Raw genomic sequence first — 25,297 nt, 5'->3', positions numbered from 1 at the left:
AATGCTTTGCAACATTTTAAATATCTTCTCTGGATTCTGCAGATCTAGAGAAATATGTCTATAGCATAAAAGGCGAGAAGACTAATATGAGATGTACTAGGAAAAAAACCTATTTAAAATAGACTATATACCAATTTCACCAAAGTAACAGGATCTTCAGTGTTTAAGATCCTTAGTGAACCAGAAGAATCAAACTCGTTATTCTCTGCTCAATGGCACTGACATGAGCATAATAAAGCACAAAAGAAAAGCCTAAAATACCAAATTGATGAGAATAAAAACCTTTCATTTTAGGTCAATTAATTTCTAGCAAAGAAACAACATCTGCTTTATTAAAATCAGTTTTTTAAATGCATATCTTTAAATCCACTTGATTAAAGAGAAGACTATGATGTGTAACATCAAAACAGCAGCTACAGCACACCTCCTTCCCTTTATTTACAATTCAAAATTTCCAATACATTTCTCTTGAATTCCCAAACAAACTGTATGTATACAGATGTATTAAAAATATCAGTCAACGTTTATTCCATCAGAACCGTATACAATAGGCACATTCATGCATGTTAAGTGCAAAGCACCAGTCACTACGTGATAACACAGAATCAGCACAGATCATACCTTTGTTGCTCCAAGTTCAGCTCCTCACTTTTCCTGAGATGGGAGGAGTCAACAATAAGTTGTGCCTGAATACTAGCAATTTTCTCCAGTTCCTATCGTAGTATTTTAACACTCAGCTGTATTAGAGTGGCAAATACAAGTATTATACTTTGAATTAATCTAAAGTCTTTTGGGTGGAAACTGTGGCCTTGGCAAATGTTTTCAATGTCACATTTTAATTTCTATACTTATTCCTCCAGTGGATTTGAACATACAAACTAATGCTGTCAGATTTGGTGAACACAAAAATTCAGTACAAAGAAAAATGTGTACATATATACATTAAAACATTTCACTCTCTTCCTTCTCTATTTACTAATTTAAGAGCTTTGGCCTAATTAAACTCATCTAGACAGTCCATACAGTGTAGCCCTCTCAACACCAGTATCACTGCAGCTGGTGAGGGAGCTGTGCCAGGTGAGCTTTGCCAGTGCACCTGCACAGACTGACCTCACTACCACTGTGCTCCATTCATGTATGCTAAAGCAGTATTAGCGTTCGCAGGGCCAGCTCCCCTCTGCCATTACATATATGCTAATAATCAGTGCTATTTTTCTAGAAAAAGAGATGCCGGAACACACCAACAACACCTCCTCATTCTCATAGAATGGCAATGGCGCCCACCTGAGAGGTGGCAGAACTGAATTCCGGCGAGTTCAGGATGAAAAAAAGCCCTGCTAATAATGAACACATTCTATGAGTATCAATCATTACATAATCAAAGCAACACTGTCCATACTCAAGGAGGAGGTGCTCATCAGGTTAGTGAATATGCTTAAAAAGAAAAATATAAAGGGAGAATCAAATTGGCCCAATGCATGCATGCTCAGTAGCCACAATAAGCTGTGTTTTGGGGGAACTGGGACTGTAGGGGGGTATGTATGGAGTATTCTAGAAAAGGTCATGGCTGGCTGCAAATTTTGTTACAGATCCCATTTTAAAAAATACTTAAAAACCCTGTTTTTCTTAAGAATGTAAGAAATGAATAACTATTTTAACATTCAGCAGTAGTATTTAGCGTTTATTTCTATAAAACTAAAGGAAAGATTCATATGAATCAAACCATGCTTGCTATAACCCAGACCCAAACAGCCAGAAATTTTTGAAGCTCAGTTCTTAAAATGATAAAGAATGCATTTTGCCTCCCTGTAACGGTAGATGCAGAGAACACTAGAAACTCTGTTGCTATTTTGAAAAGTTATGCGACTACAATATTGACTGTACATTTGGTTTAAAAAAATACTTTTTGGTGTAAATCTAAGGCAGTACACATGTAGGTAGGTCAAATAGCACAGAGTATCCAGAGGTTTAAGAGCAGAAAGTTTGATACTGACAAACCTAATGTCAGAATGTCTTCTGATTAACTACTCCCACGAGAAAAGTGGGGGGGGGGGAGAGACATAAAAATATTTTGTATTCAAGTTGTTATCCTGTGGAAAGGGCGATAATTCTCTGCATTGTTGTTGTCAGCACATTTATCTCTTTATACAGGTTTCTGCTAATGTCCTAAACTTTGGTTCCAGCTGATCTAAAAAGTCAAGCGCCTCTTCATCTTGCTGATCAGTGCAGCAGCCTACAGAGCCAGCCAGCGATCCTCTTCCTTCATAATTATATGAAAGGACATAGTCTTCGGAATGCTTATGCTCTTCATCTTGTCCACAGAGATATACCTTCTGCATAGGGGGAAAAACTGGGTGTTACTTGTTTTCTTAAACTAACCTGAACATGACATAAAAATGATTTCGTGGATTTACCTTTCAATGTTTAATTTTTAATCAGAGTGTGTCCTCTAATGGGTTCCTATATACAAAAAATGCACATGATTGGTCTATATCATTCATTCTATGACGAATTTAACAAAATCAGACCTACTGATCACATACGTAATAATCAAATGCAATGAACTTCCTTATCAGTTTTTAAAAAAACAATGTTCAGATAAATTGGGGGTGGGGACACCCTAGTTATATATTGCTTATTACAGGGCAGGCTCAGATTTAGGAGCCCAGTTCATAACATATACAGTTTCTTGGGCGACATTACAGCCATTACTATCAACCGTGGTCAAAACTGGAGGAGTAATGAGAGATGAGGTCAAAGCAGGAGAGAATCACTACAGGAAAAACAAGTTAAAACAACACAGATATACAAAACAAATACCTGGTCAGGTTACCTTTTCTAAATCCAAACACTAAAACTAAAGGATTGCTTTTCACATTCCAAGCTGCAGGGCGATTTCAAAGTAAATCCTAAACATTTGCTCAGAAAATATCACCTATAGTTGCAGGCCATTAATATTATATCCAGCTAAGAAGATGTGAGCTCTGAATAAAAGTATGTTTAACAGTGCTTACCTCAGTTAGGCGAGGGTGTGTAAAATTTTGCCATTCTGAATAATTGTATCTATATGCATCCATCGCAGATTGTCCATATCCTCCTCTTTCTAATGTCTGGTGCCCCATTTTAACAGAGTCTAAGGTGTGGTGTCCTCCGCCCTTGACTGATTCCAGTGTCTGGTGTCCCTTGACCATCTCAAAGCTTTCCTGTCCTCCAGTTTTCACTCCAAGAGTTCCTTGATCACAAGTAACCATGTTTCCTGTTTTCACAGGAAGTATATTGGGGTCCTAAAAAGAAGAGGAAAAAAACAGCAAAAGAAATACATTAGGGTGCTTGGGAAGAAGGAATTGGACATTATGAGAAACCATGAGAACAAGGAATGCCATTTGGATTTCTGTATTCCCTGCTGGGTATTCAGTCTTTCCAGTAGGTATGCAATGGAAGCCAATCCAATTAACTATCCCTGATTTTGCTTAACATCAAGTAATAGCTCCTGTTTATCCTCCTCCACTTACATTTGTGACAGACATAGGCAACTTCTGTGGCCCTGGGATAAATGGAATTCAAAATACCCCAACTCTGAAGTCCTCCCTACACAGATGTTCAGGATTGGAGTAATTGTTGTCTGTTACCCACTGCAAAATATCATAACTATTTCCCCAGTGGAGGATGAACACTCAGAAAAGGAAATGACTCAATTAACCTTAGCCTAGAAAGTGCAGCTCAACCTGACCTGTTAAATTCTGGCTAAAATGGATAAAGAAAACTTGAACTGTTCAGTGTCTCATTTTCTTTGCTTGAGCCATTAAAATACTTTTAACTGAAATAATAAGCAGCTTTCCTTAAAGCAAAGATGGTAGCTAATACTAAGTACACTTAATATTCTATACTTGTGTGCATGGTGTAACATTTAGCTAAGTTCAGTTCTCTCATCCAAGCTAGTTAAGAATAAAGTGTCAAATGCTTATTACCATCCACTATAAGAATAAGAATCCACTTTATACTGTGGTGTATATATGAACTTAAACTCTGATTTAAAAATTAACACAGTAACCAGCAATACATTACCCCTATTTTTTATTCTTGAGATTAATTGGCTGAGATACCATGGGATTTATATTAGTTCCAGCATTCAAACTACAACTAATATTTTTCCCCAGCACCTTATATATAGTCTCTTCTTTTGTCCCATTCTCCTTCTTTATCTCCCTTAAAAGCCAAACTAATAGCTTTTGAAAAGCATGTATATTGGCGGCATTTAATTTTGAACGTGAGGCAGTCCTGGTGCAGTGCTGCTTTCCCAATACAGATTGGGAACCCAATTCCAAAAACTGTCTTCCCCATTACTATTTGTTCCCTAGGATTGTGACATCATCTTTAGGGGTAAATAGCAGCCAGGAGGCTGATAGAATACCAGTGCAAGGCCAGTTTTTGGTTTTTTTAAAAAGTTGTTTAACGCAACATATATTTTGTTATGTCTTGTCATTCCACATAATTAGAATGCCTTCACTCTCAGATCTGTTCCCATCTAGCCCTCTCTGCTTCAGCATTTAAACAATATTAAAATCTTTTCACTTTCTCAAATCAAGTTCCCTCCCCCTCCTTCCACTTGCTCTGAAGCCGTGTGTGTGTGTGTGTGGCACCTATTGCCCAAGAAATAATGAGCAGATAAAACAACTTACCATTACTTCTTCACCAGGTGCTTCAGTGTTTGAAATGATCAAGTTCTGATTAGCTAAATCATCACACACATGCTTACTGCTACTCACAGGCGCAGCACCACAACAGCCGCAAAGTGTTATCAGGATTACTGGAAAAGCGGATGGGGAGAGGAAAAAGAATCAGATACAATAAGGCATCAGGGCATCTACATATTATTATTGGCCTTCTCTCTAGTTAAAATCAAGGCACAGTACTGTACATATCGGAAGCAAAAGCCAAGAGTACAGTGGTGCCCCACAAGACGAATGCCTTGCAAGACGAAAAACTCGCTAGACAAAAGGGTTTTCCGTTTTTTGAGTCATTCCGCAAGACGATTTTCCCTATGGGCTTGCTTCGCAAGACGAAACGTCTTGCGAGTTTGTTTCCTTTTTCTTTAAGCCGCTAAGCCGCTAATAGCCATGCTATGCAAGACGAAAAAACCGCAAGACGAAGAGACTCACGGAACGGATTAATTTCGTCTTGCGAGGCACCACTGTAGTCACATAATCCACTGGATGTCTAAAAATCATTTAAATGCACACTTTTATCCAGTGGAAACCATATGAGCTCTTCTCCAATATGTTCACTAGCTGGAAGGCAAAGGGACCCCAGCCCCCTGCTCCACCTTCCCAAATGTCTATTGCTTGAATTCTAGATTTAAATAATGACTCCATACACTCAGTCCTGGCAACTGACTTGGAGGGGATAGTGAGGCACATAGCATTTACTTGTATAGGTGCATCCCTATCCAGCTAGGGATACACCTATAGAAACCTACTTCAATATGCAGAGATATGCTAGCTGTATTGGGGTGCCTATGCATTTAAGGAAAGGAACCTTTATGGGACTTAAAGAGCCTGAAGTACATTTGACATTTTTAAAAATTATTAGTTCTTTTATTGCCTATAGTATCATTTCAATGCAGTATTTAATGGACAATTGTTTACATAAATGAATTAAATAAGCCATTTTCACAGCTTTGCAAACTTCAGGTGTTCAAAGCAGTCTTAACAATCTTATAACATAGCCCTTCAACTTGACATTCATGGCAAATGCTACATTTATATATAACATACTTACATAATAGCAACAAGGATCCCCCAATCATTGCAAGGATGGCCCAAAGACCAAGAGTCACATTAGGAGTCTGACGTGCAACCGGTGGCCCCACCCGTGGCCAGTAACGGCAATCACTAGGGGTGGTGCAATCACACATAATTACACGAACTTCAGTAATTCCACCTTTGCCTGCACGATCAGTTACCATCACAGGGATCTCATAAGCGCCAAATGGCAAATTCTCTGCTGGTACCAGGTATGCAGAGTTCTCTGCCAAAAACGAAACAAAAACACAACTCAGTGATGAGCATTCTTTCAAAATCATTAATTACTGCAGATGCAAGAAATTTAGGAATGTAGCACACACCATCATGTTGTGTCAATTTCCACTGTGGGATCATGCGGTCAGGAAGAGTAAAACTGAAAGGGGCTCCATGTTCAGGTAAATCAGCATCCACAGCAGTAAGGCAAACTGGTTGTCTGTCTCTGCAAATTATGTACTCTTTCTTGGGAATCACTGGGAAATTGTCGTTCTCATCTAATAGATTAACCACTATTACTCCAGTGCCTGTTTTACCACCTAGGAAATAACAAAGAATGAGTTATAGCCTTACAATTTAATGCTGTTTCCATGATTTAACATATCTTTGTCCTACTCATAAGTTACACTTCTGAAATTACTAATTTTACTATTTCCAACAGCAGTTCATAACAAATACTTGCAAGGAAACTCACCCAAACAATGGAATCTGAAATGGGCTCAATAAGATAGCCTGTGCCCAAGATGGATCCCACCCCTACATACTCAATGTTAATCACAAGGTATTTCCAGGCTGATGTTCCATTTTTCGAGTAGCATTCATTAGGAAAGGCAATGCTTTTTTCTGGGGGTACGCTGGGGTATGCATACCCCTAAACATTTTGTGATTCTAAGTTTGGCCTCATTGAGGGGCAGTATTTCAATATGAGTAGGAAAATATGAGTACCCCTAAACAATTTTTAGGGGGGAAAAGCACTGAGGAAAGGCATTGCTTTTTAAATAACAGAAGAGTGAACTGGGTCCTTCCTTTCTTTGACACAGAGGCCTGGGAAAGTTGTGTGCACCCCTAAGAGCAAGGCATGTGTCCACATCATGTAAATGGACTGAAAGCAAATCCAGAGGCTTGGGATATTCACAAAAGACTTTGAGCACCCATGTCTGCCCCTCTGGAAACAAAATAATTAATTCCTGAATGGCAATATTTTCTTGTAAAGTATGGCAGTTATATTTTTATACTGATTTATGGGGGGAACAGTGCTGGCTGAATCTTCCCTTGCTTTGTAAGCCTCTATGTGGATTTCATTTTAATGTGTTTCATAGTTTGTTGATGTTGTGTAATATTCTGTCTGGCCTTATGATATACATAACCCATGTACAAATTTGTTTTAAAAAGTCAATTTAATTAATGTATATATAAACATTAAAAAAGTATTAAGAAACCTGGTTAAGAAAATATCGTGACTAGCTTCAAACATAGTTAACACTGGTCCCAATGTTAAGCTTAACCACGGTTAATGCTGGAAGGGGGGAAATCCACAATCAGCAAAGAAAGGCCAAGGAATGAATGCATGGGTCTGTAGGTTAATCCCAATATCTTAATTGTGGTTAAGCATTCAGAGGCACGGCATGAGTACTGGCTCTAATTGTTCATTATTTAACTTAGTTCGAAAAGGGTTTGATAGTATAGACAAAAGTATTATAGAGTGATCATACTGAGCAATGGTACACCCAATAAAAAAAATAAAACAAAACAAATAAGCCCCACCCCTGGCAAAAGAAAAACAAGACCCAAAATGATGAGCCCTGGGACTAGCAGTGTGATTTCCCTCTCTCTCACTGGAGTCAAGGAACGGTTGAGAAAGAATAACTGGAAGAAAAAGCTTCCCCCACATATACACACTTCCCGCCCCAGCTGAAGCTAGCAAACACAGCTTTGGATGTGGTATTTGCTCTGCCACATACGTATTCAGTAGTTTTGTAGGCTACTTAACTGAACTTTGTAATATATTTATAGTATGTAATACTCACTCCTGTCCGTTGCAGAGACTGTTACGTTACACTGGTAGAGCTGCATTTGTGGTTGCTCCCTGTCTAGGAGTCTAGTGGTTCTGATCTGACCTGCGTTGTCAATGGTGATCCAGTTACAGGGATCATTTATTATTCTATAACTGTTAGGAACAAATACAGCTGTTAGAAACAAACACCAAAATATATGCTTCATCATATCTTAATGGTTTTTATGCCTGGTGCAGTTAAATAAGCTGGTACAAATCTCCGTGTTGTACACAGCAATGGATTCTCAAGTAGCCTCATACTAGGTAGTAGTCTTTAGTATATACGTAAGACATTTCTATAGTTCAAAGCATTTCCCTGCTGTGCTGATGTCCAAGAAATTTAGAGTATACTTAGCTCTTCCAACCTGATCTGCTCCCCACTGGCATTATACTCGTGGCTATACTCCACGAGGATGGCAGTACCATCAGGCCAGCATAAAACTCACAGAATGAACCCAATACCTACATGTACTCCTATGTAACAGAACAAGGTTTGCTTGTGTAATGTGCAGATAGCCCCCAGTGTAGTGGTGCAACAACAGAGGTACAAAAATGTTTATCCATCACCGTAACATCTGGCAGACTGGGATAGAGCAGCACTGCTTGCCTGGCTCCCCAACATGGAGGTCATTGCTTTTAACAAAGAGGGGAGGGTGAGGTAGGAGGGAAGTTTGAGCAGTGCATGTACAGTGGCAGAGCCAAGCCAATGCTGCTGCCATTGAGCTTACACCCACTGACCTCATTCCCACATCACCCCTCTCCCCTGGTTATAAGCGGCAAACTCTCCCTTGGAAAGCAATGCACTGCCTGCTCCCATCCTGCTCTGCCAGCTGCTACACCTGTGAATCAGACGGTTGTATTAACACTAGCAGTATAACATGAATTAGACAACAAAATACTATACATTATGCCTTCAGAATTTCCAGTTTCTGGGTCCCTTGCTGTGTACTGGCCAACCATCGTTTCAGCAGGCAAACACTCCTTGATGTTCAAAAAAAATACACAAGGATCAAATACAGGGCCTTCGTCCATATCCCGCACTTTGACAACGACGACGCAAGTACTTGTAGAAACTGCTCTTGAATTTGGTGGGAGGAAATAAGGTGCTTCATTATTTACAACAATTTCCAACTTTCTCTCCTTGTTTCTTTCGTAGTCTAGCCCCTGGAAAATAAATAAATGTGTGTGTCAATGGCAAGATTTTTCTAATATTCACAGCAAAAACAGACAATTATGGAGGGATGATTCCCTATTCAGAAGCAGGTTGTGGATGGAATGTCTCTGCCTCGCAGATAGTTTTGTCAATGAAGTAAGGGTTTTTATTGGTTCTTTGTCTGCTGGACCAGAAGCCCACTTCTGGCCCTGAACCTTTTCACTTGTCTTAAAACAAGCATAAGGGACCCACAGCCTGCAGGCCAAATTAGGTCCATGAAGCCATTTCCCCACAGATGACATCATGGACTCAGCTATACAGCTGCAAATAAAATGATTTAAGTGTGTTTTAATTGCAATATACAATGTGACCCTAGGTGGCGATGGTGAGCCTTATGGAAAATTCAATGTATTTTTGTGGTCCACTCCCTTAGCATTTTATGTAAAGATTTTGTGCTTATGAAAAGCCTGTTCATACCTCCCTCTTGTACAGAGGTGGTGGTATTTTGACAACATAAGCAACGGCACTCAAAACCTGAACACTGGGAATGATGGTACAGTTTTACGTAACGCAAAATCCACACATCTACTTTAAAATGAAAAGAATAAAACATCTACAATGGCTTGGTTCACATAACATGCTAAACCAAATAATAAATAATAATAATAATTTTATTATTTAATATGCCACCTATGTGACTAGGTTGCCCCAGCCACTCTGGCCGGCTCCCAACAAAATATTAAAAAGCTCAAAAATAAAAAGACTTCCCTGTACAGAGCTGCCTTCAGATGTCTTCTAAAAGTCATATAATTGGTAATCTGTTTGACATCTGATGGGAGGGTATTCCACAGGGTGGGCGCCACTTCCAAGAAGACCCTCTGCCTAGTTCCCTATAACTTCACTTCTTGCAGTGAAGGAACTGTCAGAAGGCCCTTCGAGCTGGACCACAATGTCTGAGCTGCACAATGGGGGTGGAGACGCTCCACTCTGGCTTACCACAAACAAGTAAGCATCTAGGCTCTCAGAGAGAAGCTCACAGCTGCTTTGTTTCTACCCAGCACTTCTTGCTGCTGTGCGACATTAAGCTAAGTCAAGGTTTAACATAGTGTGTCTTCTGAACCGTGGCTTGTGATTATGCTCTTAACTGTAACCAAGATTTGGCTTAGCGTGTCATGCAACCACAGCCACTATGTGATCAATATACAGATTGGAAAATCATTGCTGAGAAATAATTATAAATTTAAATTCAGGGACCTTGGTGCTGCCACAGAAGGTCAGAGGTGTTAAACTCTGCTGAAAATTATTACCCACTTCTGTATTGCTCAGTATGATGGAATTATCATAATACTTATTAAACTATATTCAACTGGATATAGAAAAGCCGTGAAATGTAATTACCTTTTCAACACATAGTGTACCAATATTTGAATCAGGATTTTTTACAATTTTGAAAGCACCATCTTCATTTCCCTTTATAATGTTGAAGGTAGCATGCCAGGCAGGTGTTCCAGGTGAATCTTTGTCTACGACACCGATGTCCATTACTTTTTCGCCAACTGTGTTTTCACTAACATATGCTTCATACTGAAATGAACAAGATTTTCAGAAATTTGTTTCAAAACCATATGGTCACCACAACATAGTTTTCTATGCACATGCTGTCATATATGTTTTTGCAAATTGCTATGGGTTGACAAATTATAGCCTTAAAATATTAATGCTTAAGATATAATGCAATGATGAGATTAAACCTCTGCCAGCAACTGAAACAAAGTGTGTGTCTTTATCCTTCTTATTGATAAGGAAACAGAGTCCAGCTTCTTAACCAGGGCTGATGCAATCAGAATAGAGTTAAAAGCTGCAGGCTTGGACACATAATTATGAAACTCATGCAAATGACAAAAAGAAAATAAAAAAGAGAGAATGCAGAAGATCTTAAAATGAAGAATAATGTTCTAAGAAGTGTGAAGGCAGCAAACATACCATGCTGTGCTCACACATGGGTGCATGATCATTTGCATCATCAACTTCAATTACAACTGTTGCAGTAGTGCACAAACCAAAGGGCTGACCTCCCATATCTCTTGCTTCTACCAGTATTGTGTATGTCGTTATTTTCTGAAAAAGAACACAGCAAACAGTATATGAATATAGTCCAATATAAACACAGTAATGGGAGGGGAAGGCCAATGGAACACAATATCCTCTTAATACTGACTTTCTTTAGTCATATTGTAATAATAATAATAATAATAATAATAATAATAATAATAATAATAATAATAATAATCTTTATACCCTGTCCATCTAACTGGGTTTCCCCAGCCACTCTGGGCAGCTTACAGCACATATAAAAACATAGTAAAACGCCAAACATTAAAAACTTCCTGATACATGGCTGCCTTCAAATGTCTTCCAAAAGTTGTGTAGTACTTTAGCTCCTTGACATCTGATGGGAGGGTGTTCCACAGGGTGGGCACCACTGCCAAGAAGGCCCTGCATGGTTCCCTGTAACTTCACTTCTCACAGTGAGGAAACCACCAGAACTTCACCAGAGGGAACCACCAGAGTTCCTAGCTAAACAAATGCTTTTAAGGCTTCTTATGCAGAAGTCCATCAAGTACCCTTTCTCTCATTCTCACTGCTGCTTCCTGCAAAAATGGATGGAAAGAGAGAGAACCTCTCCCTTTTTCCCCGTTGATGAAAGACGAGATAGGTCACCTCCCTTTCTGTTGTATTTTTGCAGGACTAAGCAGCAGCTTGTATCTCCTGCAACAACCTGCCACTAACACAAACTCTCTTTTCTGCATAGGATTTAGAGAAGGGAGGTGTCAACGACAACAACAAAATAATGAGTTTGTCAAGCAAGCAAACTATAAATTTCCCAGAGATTCATGCGTCCTCTCCCCGCCTTCCCGTCAAATTATGCCTTACTCATAGGCATAATGCTAAATGACAACATTAGACGTTCAATAAAATTACCTCTCTGTCCAGAACTGGATATGCCACAGTAATAGAACCTGTATCTGGATGTATAGAGAACGTATTGGAACCTTGAAGCGGTATAGGATTCTGGCCCACAATTCTGTATTTCAGTTTAGTGTGCAGTGTACCAGGTTCATCTCTGTCTGTTGCGGTTATTTGTCCAACCACGGTACCTGCATACACAGATTATCATTGTAACCTTCTTAAGATTATACTATAAAATACTGATCAAATTATCGTTGGAGATCTAGCCTAATAATACGGCACACATGCAACCCCCGCCTAAAGTACTCGAAAAGAAAATGCAATACATGGTTGTTAACTTCACCCTTAATAAAGCTTATGGACTGCTGCTTTGCTTTGAAACCTCTCCTTACTTCATTTGGGTTAGTGCAGGCCTAGGCAAACTCAGCCCTCCAGATGTTTTGGGACTACAACTCCCATCATCCCTGACCACTGGTCCTGTTAGCTAGGGGTGATGGGAGTTGTAGTCCCAAAACATCTGGAGGGCCGAATTTGCCTATGCCTGGGTTAGTGCAAGGGATTCCAGCCCAAGCCCTGGTGAAATGAACAGAAGATATGCAGCAGTAGATGAAGAAGCCCTGCACTGTTTATGTGATTTTTAAAAAGAAGTAATTCTGAGCTTTCAGTTAATTACATATATTTGTAATGATCTACAGATTTTGAATCACAGAGATTCCTAATGGAGGACATTGCCTAAGAAAATAATCTAGGTTTCATATTATCATATTCTGATAAATCTATGCAGGCCGATGTCTAAAAAGTGGTCTTACAATCACTTGCTCCCCATGTATACCTATGGAAATTTGTTAAGTTAGCAATTACATGAAATTGCACCGAATAAGCATGTGCGCAATTGCTTCTGTCAAACAATATTCTCGGCGTACAGTAGGTGCAGATCTTCTCACTGATGCTGTTCGCGTTACATTCATTTTGTTAATGACCGTCTAACATTTATCCCTGTCTTCATAAGCAGCAGTTAAATGCTGAATGATGAAAACATGTTTTGATGAGATACAACTTTTATTCTACATAGAAAATAATATCTTCACTATTTTGGAGCAAAGGTTTACCCAGTTACAAACATACACAGATAAATGAAAACACTCTTCAAACTGGACAGACCAGTTATAAATCTGACTAGCATTTATATCAAGAGTCATTGAAATGAACATGGGTGCAAATACATGGTCTAATCTGAAAGCTTTTGGAAAATGTGATGGGAAGGGTTATAGCTCAGTGGTAGTGCATATTTTGAAAGCAGAAGGTCCTGACTCCCAGGTTCAATCACAGGCACCGCCAGTTAAATGATCAGGGAGCAGGTGATGGGAAAGATTTCTGCTTCAGTCCCTAAAATGCTGGTGCTAATAAGAGTAGACAATTCTGGACTAGATGGGCTTGTCATTTGACTTGGTGTATGTTCATATATATCAATGCTCAATATAATAATAATATGGCACATTCATGCATAGTTAGTGAAATTGTATGCATTTGTGTGTTTGCCCATGCATTTATTTATTAGATTACTAACCTGCCCCATTCCAAGGGGATGGTGCAGTCAATACTTTAAAAATCCGACACAGTATAGTAAAACAAATTAATATTAACCTACACTGGCTTAACATCTGCCATTATATAACATCCAAGTAAGAAGATTAAAGATCTTAACACTGGGCCACATTCAATGACAGGCAAATAGATGTCTGATTATGTCTGATTATACATTCAGGTTTTCCTCTTCCCCCCCCCCCCCTTCCTCTTTACTGCTCCCCCATCTGCTCCAGATGGTTCGCCAATCCTTCAGCAAAGATTTTGGGAGTACACAGAGGTCTGCAGGGAGGAGGGGAAAGAGAGCAAGTCATGTTGCACATGTGAAGGTTCATTCCACTGGTGGAAGGGCACCATTAGATTTCACTCATTGGATAAAAGTAATTGAAATAATATTATAAAATTTCTAGCTGCTTACCAGCTCTGCAGTTTTCTACAACATTAAAAGCCCAAGTAACTGGGTCAAACATTGGTGGGTTGTCATTATCATCCTCAATTCGGATTACATGTCTAAGTGGTACCTCTGGAGTATAGCCATCTAATGTCCTTGCATTGCAAATTATCTGTAAAAAAAAGAGGGAACACTTTTAGTAGCTACCTATGTAAGGATAATTGGTTTTATTGTAATGCATTGCTATTTGCTTCTGAACAAACACAAGAACTTCCCATGTTTTACGTTTCTTATACTTTAACAGTGAAAGACTGACAGGTTTACAGTTTCCATTTTACCAAGAGCCATATTTCTGTAGAATTCTTAAGTACATTTCTGTGTTTCATCAGAAAGACATCCAAACTTTTTACTTTATACATTCTTTTCCCCTGTCAAACTTCTCCATCATTAACATCTATCAGATAAAGTTCTATTCAGTATCTCAGAAAAAGCTTTGCTTAGTAAAAGCAGAACAAGGTTGCAGATCCTACCATTCCAATTCAAATACTCAAAATGAACAAAGTGTCAATGAACACTACTGATCCATTATTTAAAACACATCATTTTATACTTACAACACATTTGGCTTCATATTATAATTGTTACAACTGACAAAGTTTGCATTCTTACCTCAAATTCTGAATACTCTTCCCGATCTATTGGGACAGTAACAAAGAGATTTCCTGTTTCCCTCTCAATATAAAAATAATTTAGTGGTGGTTGGTCGACTCCACGACCACTTATAGAATATGTGATGTTGTATTTTTGGGCTGTATCAGAAGACAGCTGTATAAAGAGAATGATGTATGAAACAGAAAAACGTAAGTCATCATACTATAGCTAGTATCTCAGAATTAAAGTATCAATTTGTCTCTTAATTTTCTGGTACCAAAGTTAGTTCAGACTCCTGAAGAACATGACAAATATTTGTTCATTTAAAATCCTTCACCATTTATACAGGAGTGTAATTTAGTACACACTGTTTAGGCTGTGAGATCATAATCACACTGAGGCAGTAAGTCCTGTTTTAATAAAACTGATTTTCAAGTGTGCTTAGGATCACTCTATCTGGTACAAATTACTCTCCAGCAACTACTTAGTCATTAACATTATTGATATCATTGATGCTTCCTTTTTCATGTTCAAGGCTTCTCAAAAAGTCATTAGAATTATCCTAAGATCATAACTTACATAGGTTTCTTCTACTCATCTTATTCATAAAACACATTTGCTAGAGCGTAGAGTGTAATCAGACTAGTTTATTAAACGTTACCTGCTGAATTTGCATTGGGAAAGGTCCTAGTGAGTTTTCCATTATTAGGGTTGGAAGAGGACTCCATCTTCGTTTAGTTCGTCTAAGAACAGTCTCTCCTGTTTTATGAGCCTGTGTTCAGGAAATAGAAACAAACATTAGTAATATATTCTAGTAATTCCTTACTTTTTCCATTCTCCTATACTGTGTTGTTCCTATTAACGTTCTCCAGCATTTCACCATGGTATCCATCTTTTTCTCCATGAATTGCTATAACATTCTGGTATGGTGATTTTTGAATACTTCAACCCTGCATAACTGTTTTCAGTTTTTCATGCCTCTATTTTCATTATGTTTGTGTGTGTTTTTGGAATTCTAATGTCCTTGATGAAGATAATTCCTTTTTTGCTACATCAGTTTTAACTGGGCAATAAAGAGACAGATTCAGCCCTCCTCTTCACCTGAAGTGAGAGCTTAAGTTATATGCTAAATCAAATGTTCTGTTGACAGCAGTGGCCTAGGGTGGGTTGTCAGCACCCGGGGCAAGGCAAGTAATTTGCGCCCCCTAACCCGTGGATTTGTGCCCCCTAACCCTAACCCCCAGATGTTGCACCCGGTGCGGCCGGCCCCCCCTGCACCCCCCACGCTTCGCCACTGGTTGACAGTCAATTAAGGCCAAAAATAGACATTACAGGAACTGCACAGCTGCTGTCAAAAGAAACAGAATTATGTATCCTCCTTCTCTCTCATCCATACTGGAATGTATATATGACATAATCATAATGTTCTCACTCCTTTTCAATGGCTGAAGTTTGCTTGCAGGGGCAAGGAAACTTTCAGTACAGTTCTGTCATGTCAAGCATTACTTCTCCCCGCCCTAAAACCCCACCTCTTTTTCAGTACCTATAACATCTATATTTGCCTAATGAGGAAGATAACTGAAATGTACTTTGATCTAAAAAAAAAATTGCATGCCACTTACCTTTTTTGGATGTGATAGCAAATTGACATGTATTTTCTTTTGCAGATGACCTTGCAAGTCATTAAGCGATATGGTAAAAGCTTTCTTCTCAGAAGACAAAGAAACAGCATTTGTTGTATATACAGAACCATCTTCTAGTACTATGAAATCAGGATCACTTGAACTGATCAGGTCAGATGTCCTAAGATACTGTCTCAGATTTACTGTAAAACAAAACAAAAACAGTAAAAACTGTAAACCAAGAAACAAAGCAGCAAAGAACAACTCCCAATTTCATGTCCTAAATTTATATTTGCATGCTTACAATTTTAAAATTTGTACATAGTTGCAGTGTCAGGGTAAAGTTTCTAGAGCATGATCATGACACTCTAGTATGAATGTAATAAGTCAATCTTATCCACCCAGAGCCTTCACAACTGGGGAAAAAGGCTATGACTCAAACTAAGAACAATTAAATGAACAAATAGCGAATAAGCTTATAAATAAACTGGTTACAGATGAGAATGAGATGCAAAATCCAAAAACTTATTTAGTAGTTTTGTTGGTTTAGGATTCAAAAGCAAGCTTTATTTACAATCAATAATGAAATAGATATCCCATGCTGCCTAAGGCATGGCAGAGTGCAGCACAACTAGAGGCAGTTCATCTGCTTCAACTGTAAGGGCAGAGGAGCCCTCTTGCACTCCTCTGTCATTTTCTGGGGTTGGGTTTAGGGCAGGGGGTGTTTAGTATGCTTAGGGGGCATGTTAGGAGAGCAGAAATGCATGTGATCCTTCAGGTTCAATACTTCTACTTGTCTACCCCTTACACCACCACTGATGTCTGAGCCCTGACACTGAGTCAATGAAGTTTTCACAGTGGTGTGGGTGGGGGAATCTAGCATCTGATCTCCTTCTCCAAGGTCAGAGCACTCTCTCTGCCTTCAGAAAGTGAGATCCAATGCTTCCTATGACCCCATGGGCACCCTCCTAAGGACCATAAGATTTCAGCATAGCAGCACAATCCAATGCATATTTATTTGAAAGGAACCCCATTCAGTTGGGGTTTGCTGCCCATTAAGTGTGTCCAGGATTGAAGTTGTAAGTTGATGCTATACTGTAACTAAGCATAACCCCCACTGAACACAGATAGGCTTCCAAAATAATGTGCATTGGAGTGCGCTATAAATATGAGATGGGTTGCAGGGAGAAGAAAACAGAACATCATTGTGAAAGCAACAGAAAGAGGCTCTAGTAATTGTTACTCACATCTGCCAATTAATGTTCCTGCTTCTAGTTTGGAAGGCACGTTAAAAGTCACTTTCTTGCTAGCTTCACAAAATAAACTTAGTACCTGAGGAGTAAAAGAATCGCATTATTATTTTTGTTATTTTTGTATATGCAGTACAGTACTATAAACAATAGGCCGAAATATAGCATCGTGATCTAACCTTATCCATGAATTAGATTGTAATATTCCTTAATATGCCTGAAATTTGCACATATACATTTCCAGGTTCCCCCATTAAGAATGGTTGACAAGCCTTCATACTATTTGATGTCAATATGAGGAAGGATTTGAGATTATTTTGATGCAACAACATCTAGGCCATATTGCACTGTTATGTGCACAAGATGCATTTCAGTAAGCCATCTATAAGGTTATGTTCTGTTGATAAAGCATCTTCTGGTCAGCAAACCAGAGGAAATTGGCAGCAAATCAGAAAATTGACACATTAATTAATGTATTCAACCAGAAAATGAAGTTAGGCTCATGTGGTGCCAATCAGATGGCTGGATTTAGAGACAGTTTTGACAAGCAGATAAAAATATATTTGACAGAGGGAAGTGCTGCAAAGCACCAAAACTATTAGGCCCTCTCTCTTCAGAAGGAACTGCTGGAATGTTAATGACATGCAATTCTTGAGAAGTGCTCTTTCAGGGAAGTATTTATGATGGGAATACTGATTTTGAATTCAAAGTCTGTTGTTCCAACTGTCTCACAGCTCTTGGCACTGTACCATTGATTTAGCTTGGGGGAGGGAGAATCACTAAATGGGAATCTTAGTTGCAAGGTGAGTTGCCATCTTGGCAGCTTGGGCAACCAAATTTAATTCCAGCATGCCCAGGAACCCAGCAAAAACAACATGACATTTCTCTAGGCAGTCTTCAAATGGGGGAAAAGACAAAAAAATAACAGATGTAAGCTATAGCTGAATGAGCCTGTGGCTGGAATTAACCATGGGAATTAGTTCAGAGATATGTGGGAATCAATGAGATTTCAAAACGTTCCACAAATTGTTGCATATAGTCTGTACCAAGGCTATAAGGAGTTGGGGTGTAATATGCTCCAATGCTCAATTTAATTCTCCAATAAGCAGGATATAGTTTCTTCAGTGCAAACAGCTTTGCAGAACTGTACATTATGGAGCCCCAAATCTAGTCTGGAGTAGATCAACAACACCCTGTAGATTTGCAGTATATAAGTGTAGTCTGTTCCTGAAGTGGTTGAAGAATACAAAACAGGACATTCAGTGCCTTCATGTATAACACCTTTAGGAAGTTAATGTGCAGTAAGAATGTGAGCATCTTGTTCAACCCTAGATACAGACACTCTGAAACTACTAGGTATGAAACTACTAGGAATTTCAATGTAACTTTAGGATGTAAGCTACACCTTCAGCAAAAGTACAAACAAATGATTTTTGTTTGAGAAAGGTATAGTCACAAAGTACAGCCGATTGGTATACACCAATATATATTGAGAGAGCGGGAAGCTTGTTGTAGTTATCTTTCATGATACCATGTAACAAAAGACCTACAGAAATTCTGGAAATTATCTGCAAAAAGGCAACTGTATACTATAAGATATGATATCACACTGCAACAAATCTTTACAGAGAAGACAAACACACCGAGAACACTACCTTGAGGGACACTTTTCTCCCACTTGAAAGTCAAAACTAACGTGAACCTGGAATGCACATTTCCTCAAAAGGATCTGTATGAAGATGAGGAGATTGCTTCTTAATCCAAAATTATAAGACTTTCTGTTGATTTCATATTTCATAAGCCTTTCCTTCTTCTCTTTAAGTGAACTATCAGTTGATCTGATTTCCAGCTTAATCAGGTGATAAGTGTCTGCAGAAACTATATTGAGTATTTGCCAGTATGTTGTTGGGTTCATGAATGCTGATCATGCATTTCAGAAGCTTGCCAACATGGCATGTCAAAACAACAGGTGGATATACTAAAACCTTAGGATTCAAACCATGCTTCAAAGGAGGTACTTTGTGATAGTCTATATTCTCTATAACAAATCTAGATACACATGATCTAGTTATAGAGGGTCAGCAGCAGATCAAACCCATCTTGAGGCAGTTGTTGTCATCCAGTCCTACCACCATGTTATCAGATGAGTGTGGTACCACTTATACAGTGGTACCTCGGGTTAAGTATTTACCATAATTCGTTCCGGAGGTCCATTCTTAACCTGAAACTGTTCTTAACCTGAAGCACCACTTTAGCTAATGGGGCCTCCCGCTGCCACCGTGCTGCTGGAGCACAATTTCTTTTCTCATCCTGAAGCAAAGTTCTTAACCCGAGGTATTATTTCTGGGTTAGCGGAGTCTAACCTGAAGCATATGTAACCTGAAGCGTATGTAACCCGAGGTACCACTGTAGTAAGAAAGGCTCATTGGCTGTTATATATTTAAAAAAATAAAAAATGCAAATTGAGGAAGCTTCTGCCCTAAGTTCAACAGGCAAGAATTCAGCTTGGTAGTTAGGAAAACACACCTTCTAAGATCCTTTCCATTATGATACTGATGGGGAACCTGTGTATACAGTGCCCAGAAGTTTTCAGAATTTTATTCCTAACAGCTTTGAGGCTAACAGCGCTGGCAATTCCAAAAATTGGAACCCTTACCATATGCCCCCTTTCACTGGAATCAGCCAATCCCCTAAATCAAGGAGTCTCAAAAAACAACAACACACAAATAAATGTTTTTAATTATTCCTCTCCTCTTCTTATTATTTTGACATCAGTAGACATTGCCTTACTGGAGCGACTAATGAAAGGTTTGGCATGACTAGATGCATCTCTGAGCATATCATTCTTTTCAAGTGGAGATTTCATTTGATAAGGAACAGATTCCACTGCAACCTCTTCAGTGACTGAGGATTGTGCCATTGCTACATGGCTAGGACAAGCTTTGGAGGGAGCCAGCACACGGGGCTCGGGGAAATAAATATTCACCTGTTGGGACGTGTTTCAGTCTACCATTTAACACAGAAGCATTACTCTCATGGTTCCTCTCCATAGTGACTTTGCCCTCTGTAGGAAAGCTGTTAAGCATCATGTTGTATTAAGTCCATAAGACCAAACTGAGAAACACTGTGATTGTAATTTGTTTTAAAACTATTTTTAATGTTGTGTTTTAAATTGTTGTGACCTTCCCTGGGGCAATATAATAGAGACATAAAAAGATAATAAATTAATAATAATAAAGCGGCAGATATAACAGAATCTGATAATAGGGGCATAAAAGGAGACTACTTGATAAATTGAACACCTACAGAGTCACAATCACAGAGTATTGAATGTATCTGCTGCTGCAGTAGATTTATCTATATGTACAATTATTATTATTATTATTATTAATTATTATTATTATTATTATTTAATTTTTACCCCATCCTTTCATGGTGCTCAGGGCAAATTATAAATAATGGTAATTCACATGGAACTACTAATATTTGGGCGTGGGAATATTTGGGCAACAGAATACAGATTAGGAGCACTCCTTTATCAAGTAGCAAGAAAGTGAAAGTGAGGTAATTAAAAGGTATTACTGGGTTTCTAACAAAAGTGCCCAGGAAAATACTATGTAGATTAAATTACCACTTTAAATGTAAAATGGATTAAAGTTTTTAAGAGCAAAAGAGCTGACATTTTTCCCGCATTCCAATTTTCCATTACTGTCTTATACTAGTGACGTCACATTGCTTCATTATTTCTACTCTGGAATAAGTGGGTTTATGATCGTTGCAAAAGGTTGTTAAAGGCACTACTAATGGTCTTGGAATTACAGGAGTGTCAATAAATTCAGTATGAGTAAGTCGAAGAGAATATGTCACACCAAACAATAACCAGTTAAAGTTAGTGTAGAGTTGTCTTATTAGAAGCAATTCATGTCAATTTGAGAATCAAGTGTTTCAGATATGCAGCACAGTTCCATTCTTCCTAGCTATGTTTAAAGAACATTAAGAATAAGAGAGAAAATAGCCGTGTGCTTCTATGCATGGCCTTTTAGAAGGAAGTCCTACTGAATTCCATGGGATTTACTCAGAGGTGTGTATAGTAGGATTGCAGTCTAAAAATCACTTTGCAGATTTTATTTGTATATTACAATTCAGGTAACACATTCAGCACACTTTCAAACTGGTTTAAACACATACAAACATTCTAAACATTCACAGAATTACCAGTGCCAGGGATGGGATTTACAGAGCTCTGTTTTGTAAATCAAATACTTTAACTCATTGTTTTATTTGTGAAGTTCCCCTATTTTCATCCAAAAAAAGATAGCAAACTTTTTCTGAAGTGTTTGCATTTTAGAACAATGGAATTCTGTCCAATAAGATAGGCTTTATTTATTTTAAAGTATTGTGTCACAATGAAAGCATTATAAAAATGGGACTTGGGTGGTATGTATAAATCTTATGATTTCAATGGGATTCAAACATATTAAACACCCTGTTCCTAAACACCTTGTTTGAAAACAAGGTACAATTATATCAGCAGGCCTTATAAGTAATACTGTATCTAAAATTGTGAAGTACTTAGATGGAAGAGTGCAAGTTTCTCTATACTGCAACATTAATTGAAACAAGTGGGTTCCATGGAAGTCAATTTGATACACTGTCAACTAATTCACATAGAATAGGAGTGAGTGTAAGCAGTTACTATACGTTAGATATCCCAAAAATAATGAAATTAATGCTGTAAAGGCTAGAGTGCAGATTGAATACCATCAGTAGCAGAGGACACTTAAAAAAAAAAAATCAGGAAAAGTCCATTGAAGGGGAAGTAAAAACAATCATTTAGGCAATCAAATTACTTGCTATTTCTGGCCACAAATGTCAAGCTAGAAGAACCACCAATTAATAGTTATATTATTATTAATGTATTGAAGGCAAGGGGCAAGTGAACTATTTGCGTCTTGAAACGAAAATCTGATAAACGTGCAGGCTCTCAAAATAAATCTGAGCAGCACACTGGTTGTGCTTTTGTATGGATTACAGAATTAGGTTGACGAGTTTGAAATAAATTAGAATGTTGATTTAATTAGTTTTTAAAGATATCAAAAAATAATCCAGAGTGGGACTTAGTCTGAAGCAAATGTGCACATGACTACAGTCATTACTCCAATTTTTTTGAAGTTAAGGAATGATACAAACAATTGTGAGAGAAAATTCCGAACAGTAACTCAATACTGGTAGCCACAGAAAGACTATGGGGTCTATAAAGATCACAGTAACAAAGGAAGCCCAATGTTTTCCATAAGTCTAGCATGATACTGGTCAAAGGAAGATTATTTTAAAGTAAGGTACATTTCTTAAAATAAAGCTCATATAGAGACTCTGGGCTGTGTAAATGAGCCTATTCATATTAACTGGCCTATTGCTTACAAAGGATTAGAAGCTCAAATTTCAACCAACATGTCTATGTCTGCACAATCGCTAGTTTTTATAGATTTTAAAAAGGATGTTCACACTGTTAATCATGTTCCCCATTTGTGGGTTGGATCCAGACAAGCATACAGGCAAAGCAGGCCTATTGAAACCAAGGGGACAAGTTAGCCGTGGCTTTTATTTCAATGGGTCTACTCCCAGCATGACTAAATCTGGACCCAACCCATTGTCTGTATTTGACAAAGGGTTGGTAATTTATATAATCTTCTTTTTTTTCTACTAGACAGCCAACACTTTGGACAGCTTTAAAGGGGAATTGTACAATTTCAAGAAGGCTATACCCATCAATGTCTTCTAGTCATGATTTCCGTGTGCTCCTCCAGCTGATATGTGACACCACCATCTGGGGAGCAGGGTACTGTCTCATGTCCTGCTTGTGGGTTTCCCATAGGTGCATCTGGTTGGCCACTGTGAGAACTAGAAGGGGACTTTGGCCTGATCCAACAGAGCTCTTATGTTCTTAGATGCAACCTTAGAATTATTATTTGAAACATGCAAATCAAATTCACTGCAATAAGAGTGTATCGCAGCAGTTATTTCCTACAAGACTGACAAGGGGGGAAAATATTTCCAATCTCCTATTTGCTTACAGCTTTTCTGGTGAACATAAACCCATTGGCTACAGAAGCCAAACTCAGAGAACAACAATAGTTTACTGATAGCAAATGGCTAGAAAATTGTTATTTTTTATTTTTTATTAAATCTGTATACCGTCCTATACCTGCAGGTCTCACGGCAGTTACAACATAAAATCACAATATGAAAACACAAAATACAGTGGTACCTCGGGTTAAGTACTTAATTCGTTCCAGAGCTCCGTTCTTAACCTGAAACTGTTCTTAACCTGAAGCACCACTTTAGCTAATGGGGCCTCCTGCTGCTGCTGCACTGCCAGAGCACGATTTCTGTTCTCATCCTGAAGCAAAGTTCTTAACCTGAAGCAATATTTCTGGGTTAGCGGAGTCTGTAACCTGAAGGGTATGTAACCTGAAGCCCGAGGTACCACTGTACATAATAAAAATGAAAAGCAACCTAAAAGTCGCCTCCTCCCAGTCTCAAATAATCCGTTTCAAATACAGTAGAGAAATGTAGGAAGAAGAGGTACTGAATTTCCTATGCCTCTAGAGAGTTTTGCCCCCACTTCAGGACCTCTTCCAGGCAAATATATTCCCAAATCTAATCCTGATATGTAAGCACACAGATTAACCATCTCACAGGTATAATAAAAGCATGCCGTCAATTCTTAACCAGCACATTTCCTTTTCAAAGTGGGAACCATCCCGGGGAAGACTAAGGCAGATCAAAGGCGCGAGTTAATAAGGGCAGGGCGAAACCCGCAAAGCACACAAACGCCACTTAGCCAAGGCGCGTCGCCGATTTTAAGAAGCCAGTCCCACGGGATATTCCATCGGATCCTAACTCTCCCCACCCCCAAAAAAACCCCACAGCAAATTCCAGGACGAAACTTCCACCCTGAACGCCCCTGAAGTCACCGTGTGAAAAAAAAAGCTACTTGGGAAAAAAAACTGAGCTCACTTCCGAGTAAACGCGTCTCTCCTTTTTTAAAGGAGTCCATGCATTTTCTCTCCTCGCCACAGCACAATGAAGTCTCCCCATTCCCACTTTTAAAAACTTCAGAGTTTCGCAACTCCTACGAGAACCCCCCACCCATTTTCTCTCTCTCTCTCTGCGAATATGCAGGTCGGAATCTGGAGAGGGGACGCTTCTCCCAGCTTCGAGCCGGTTTCGACAGCCTAAGAACGAAAAATTACTTTTCGGTGTGCGCAAATAGCATAAAGAGTCCGGCTTTTTGTTTCTTCCGAAGAGGCGTCCCTGCAAAACCCAGGTGGGCGCTGCCCCCCCCCCGCGCTCCCCGCCACAGCAGCGCCTCCCGCCCAAGAGCCCCGCGGCACGTCCGCCAGGCCGAACCCAGCGAACTTCGCCCCGCAAGTTCCCACTTCGGCGCCGTTACCTGTCGCCGCCGCCCAGACTTCCCGCGCCTCTCTCCCAAGTTCAGCCCACCCTCTGCCTCCCTTCTCCCGCTCCCCAAGGCGCGACTCCTACTACTACTACTCACCAGGAGGCCGACGAAGACCCGGAGGCCGGCGTCCGTCCAGGAGCCCCCCCTGCGCCGCGCTCTCGCTAGCGGGGCCATGTTGCAGCCGGATTGGGGTCGCGCGCGCGAGCGAGCGAAGGTGGGCTCGGCGGGAAAAAGAGACCAGCGGAAACGGCGGCGCGCGCGCGCTGGACGAGCGACCAGGTGAGTCTGAGGCGACCCGCCTGTCTCCACAGCAGGAGCTGTAAGGGTGGTGGCGGCAGCAGCGATAGTGGATCAGCAGAG

General features: G+C 39.4%; 2 protein-coding genes across 4 annotated transcripts in view; one reads left to right on the top strand and one right to left on the bottom strand.

Moving 5' to 3' along the window:
- Positions 1 to 299: 299 nt before the first annotated feature.
- Positions 300 to 25,166, bottom strand: LOC114600659 (desmocollin-1-like). 2 transcript variants are annotated; one of them, XM_028737105.2, is made up of 17 exons: positions 25,034 to 25,166; positions 17,470 to 17,554; positions 16,223 to 16,425; positions 15,262 to 15,372; positions 14,619 to 14,774; positions 13,977 to 14,121; positions 11,987 to 12,162; positions 10,988 to 11,122; positions 10,403 to 10,588; positions 8,756 to 9,015; positions 7,826 to 7,965; positions 6,125 to 6,337; positions 5,779 to 6,027; positions 4,680 to 4,807; positions 3,015 to 3,284; positions 2,415 to 2,460; positions 2,221 to 2,333 (listed from the first exon to the last, which is right to left on the bottom strand). In XM_028737105.2, exons 1-16 carry the CDS (start codon positions 25,109 to 25,111, stop codon positions 2,425 to 2,427), a joined length of 2,571 nt encoding a protein of 856 aa, XP_028592938.2. In that variant the 5' UTR covers positions 25,112 to 25,166; the 3' UTR covers positions 2,221 to 2,333; positions 2,415 to 2,424. The 2 variants fall into 2 exon arrangements, with proteins under 2 accessions (XP_028592937.2, XP_028592938.2); XM_028737104.2 differs by lacking the exon at positions 2,415 to 2,460 and having other exon boundaries at positions 300 to 2,333.
- LOC114600660 (desmoglein-1-like) overlaps positions 25,079 to 25,297 on the top strand; it is a 131,027-nt gene continuing 130,808 nt past the window's right edge. Inside the window, exon 1 of one of the 2 annotated variants that reach the window (XM_077933083.1) lies at positions 25,079 to 25,216. The gene's annotated coding sequence lies outside the window, so the exon portion shown is untranslated. The remainder of the gene's footprint in view (positions 25,217 to 25,297) is intronic. The other variant, XM_077933082.1, reaches the window with a different exon arrangement.

The sequence above is a fragment of the Podarcis muralis genome, chromosome 8, assembly GCF_964188315.1.
Source record: "Podarcis muralis chromosome 8, rPodMur119.hap1.1, whole genome shotgun sequence".
NCBI classification, from domain to species: domain Eukaryota; kingdom Metazoa; phylum Chordata; class Lepidosauria; order Squamata; family Lacertidae; genus Podarcis; species Podarcis muralis.
Note: the sequence above shows the minus strand (reverse complement) of the source record. Positions and strands in the feature narration are given on the sequence as shown.

Coding starts and splice junctions, on each gene's coding strand:
- LOC114600659 (XM_028737104.2), bottom strand. CDS start 25,111: ATGGCCCCGCTAGCGAGAGCGCGGCGCAGGGGGGGCTCCTGGACGGAC. Junction 14,775..15,261: donor TCCCAATGCAAATTCAGCAG/GTAACGTTTAAT, acceptor CTCTTTATACAG/CTGTCTTCTGATACAGCCCA. Junction 14,122..14,618: donor AAGAGTATTCAGAATTTGAG/GTAAGAATGCAA, acceptor TTTTTTTTACAG/ATAATTTGCAATGCAAGGAC.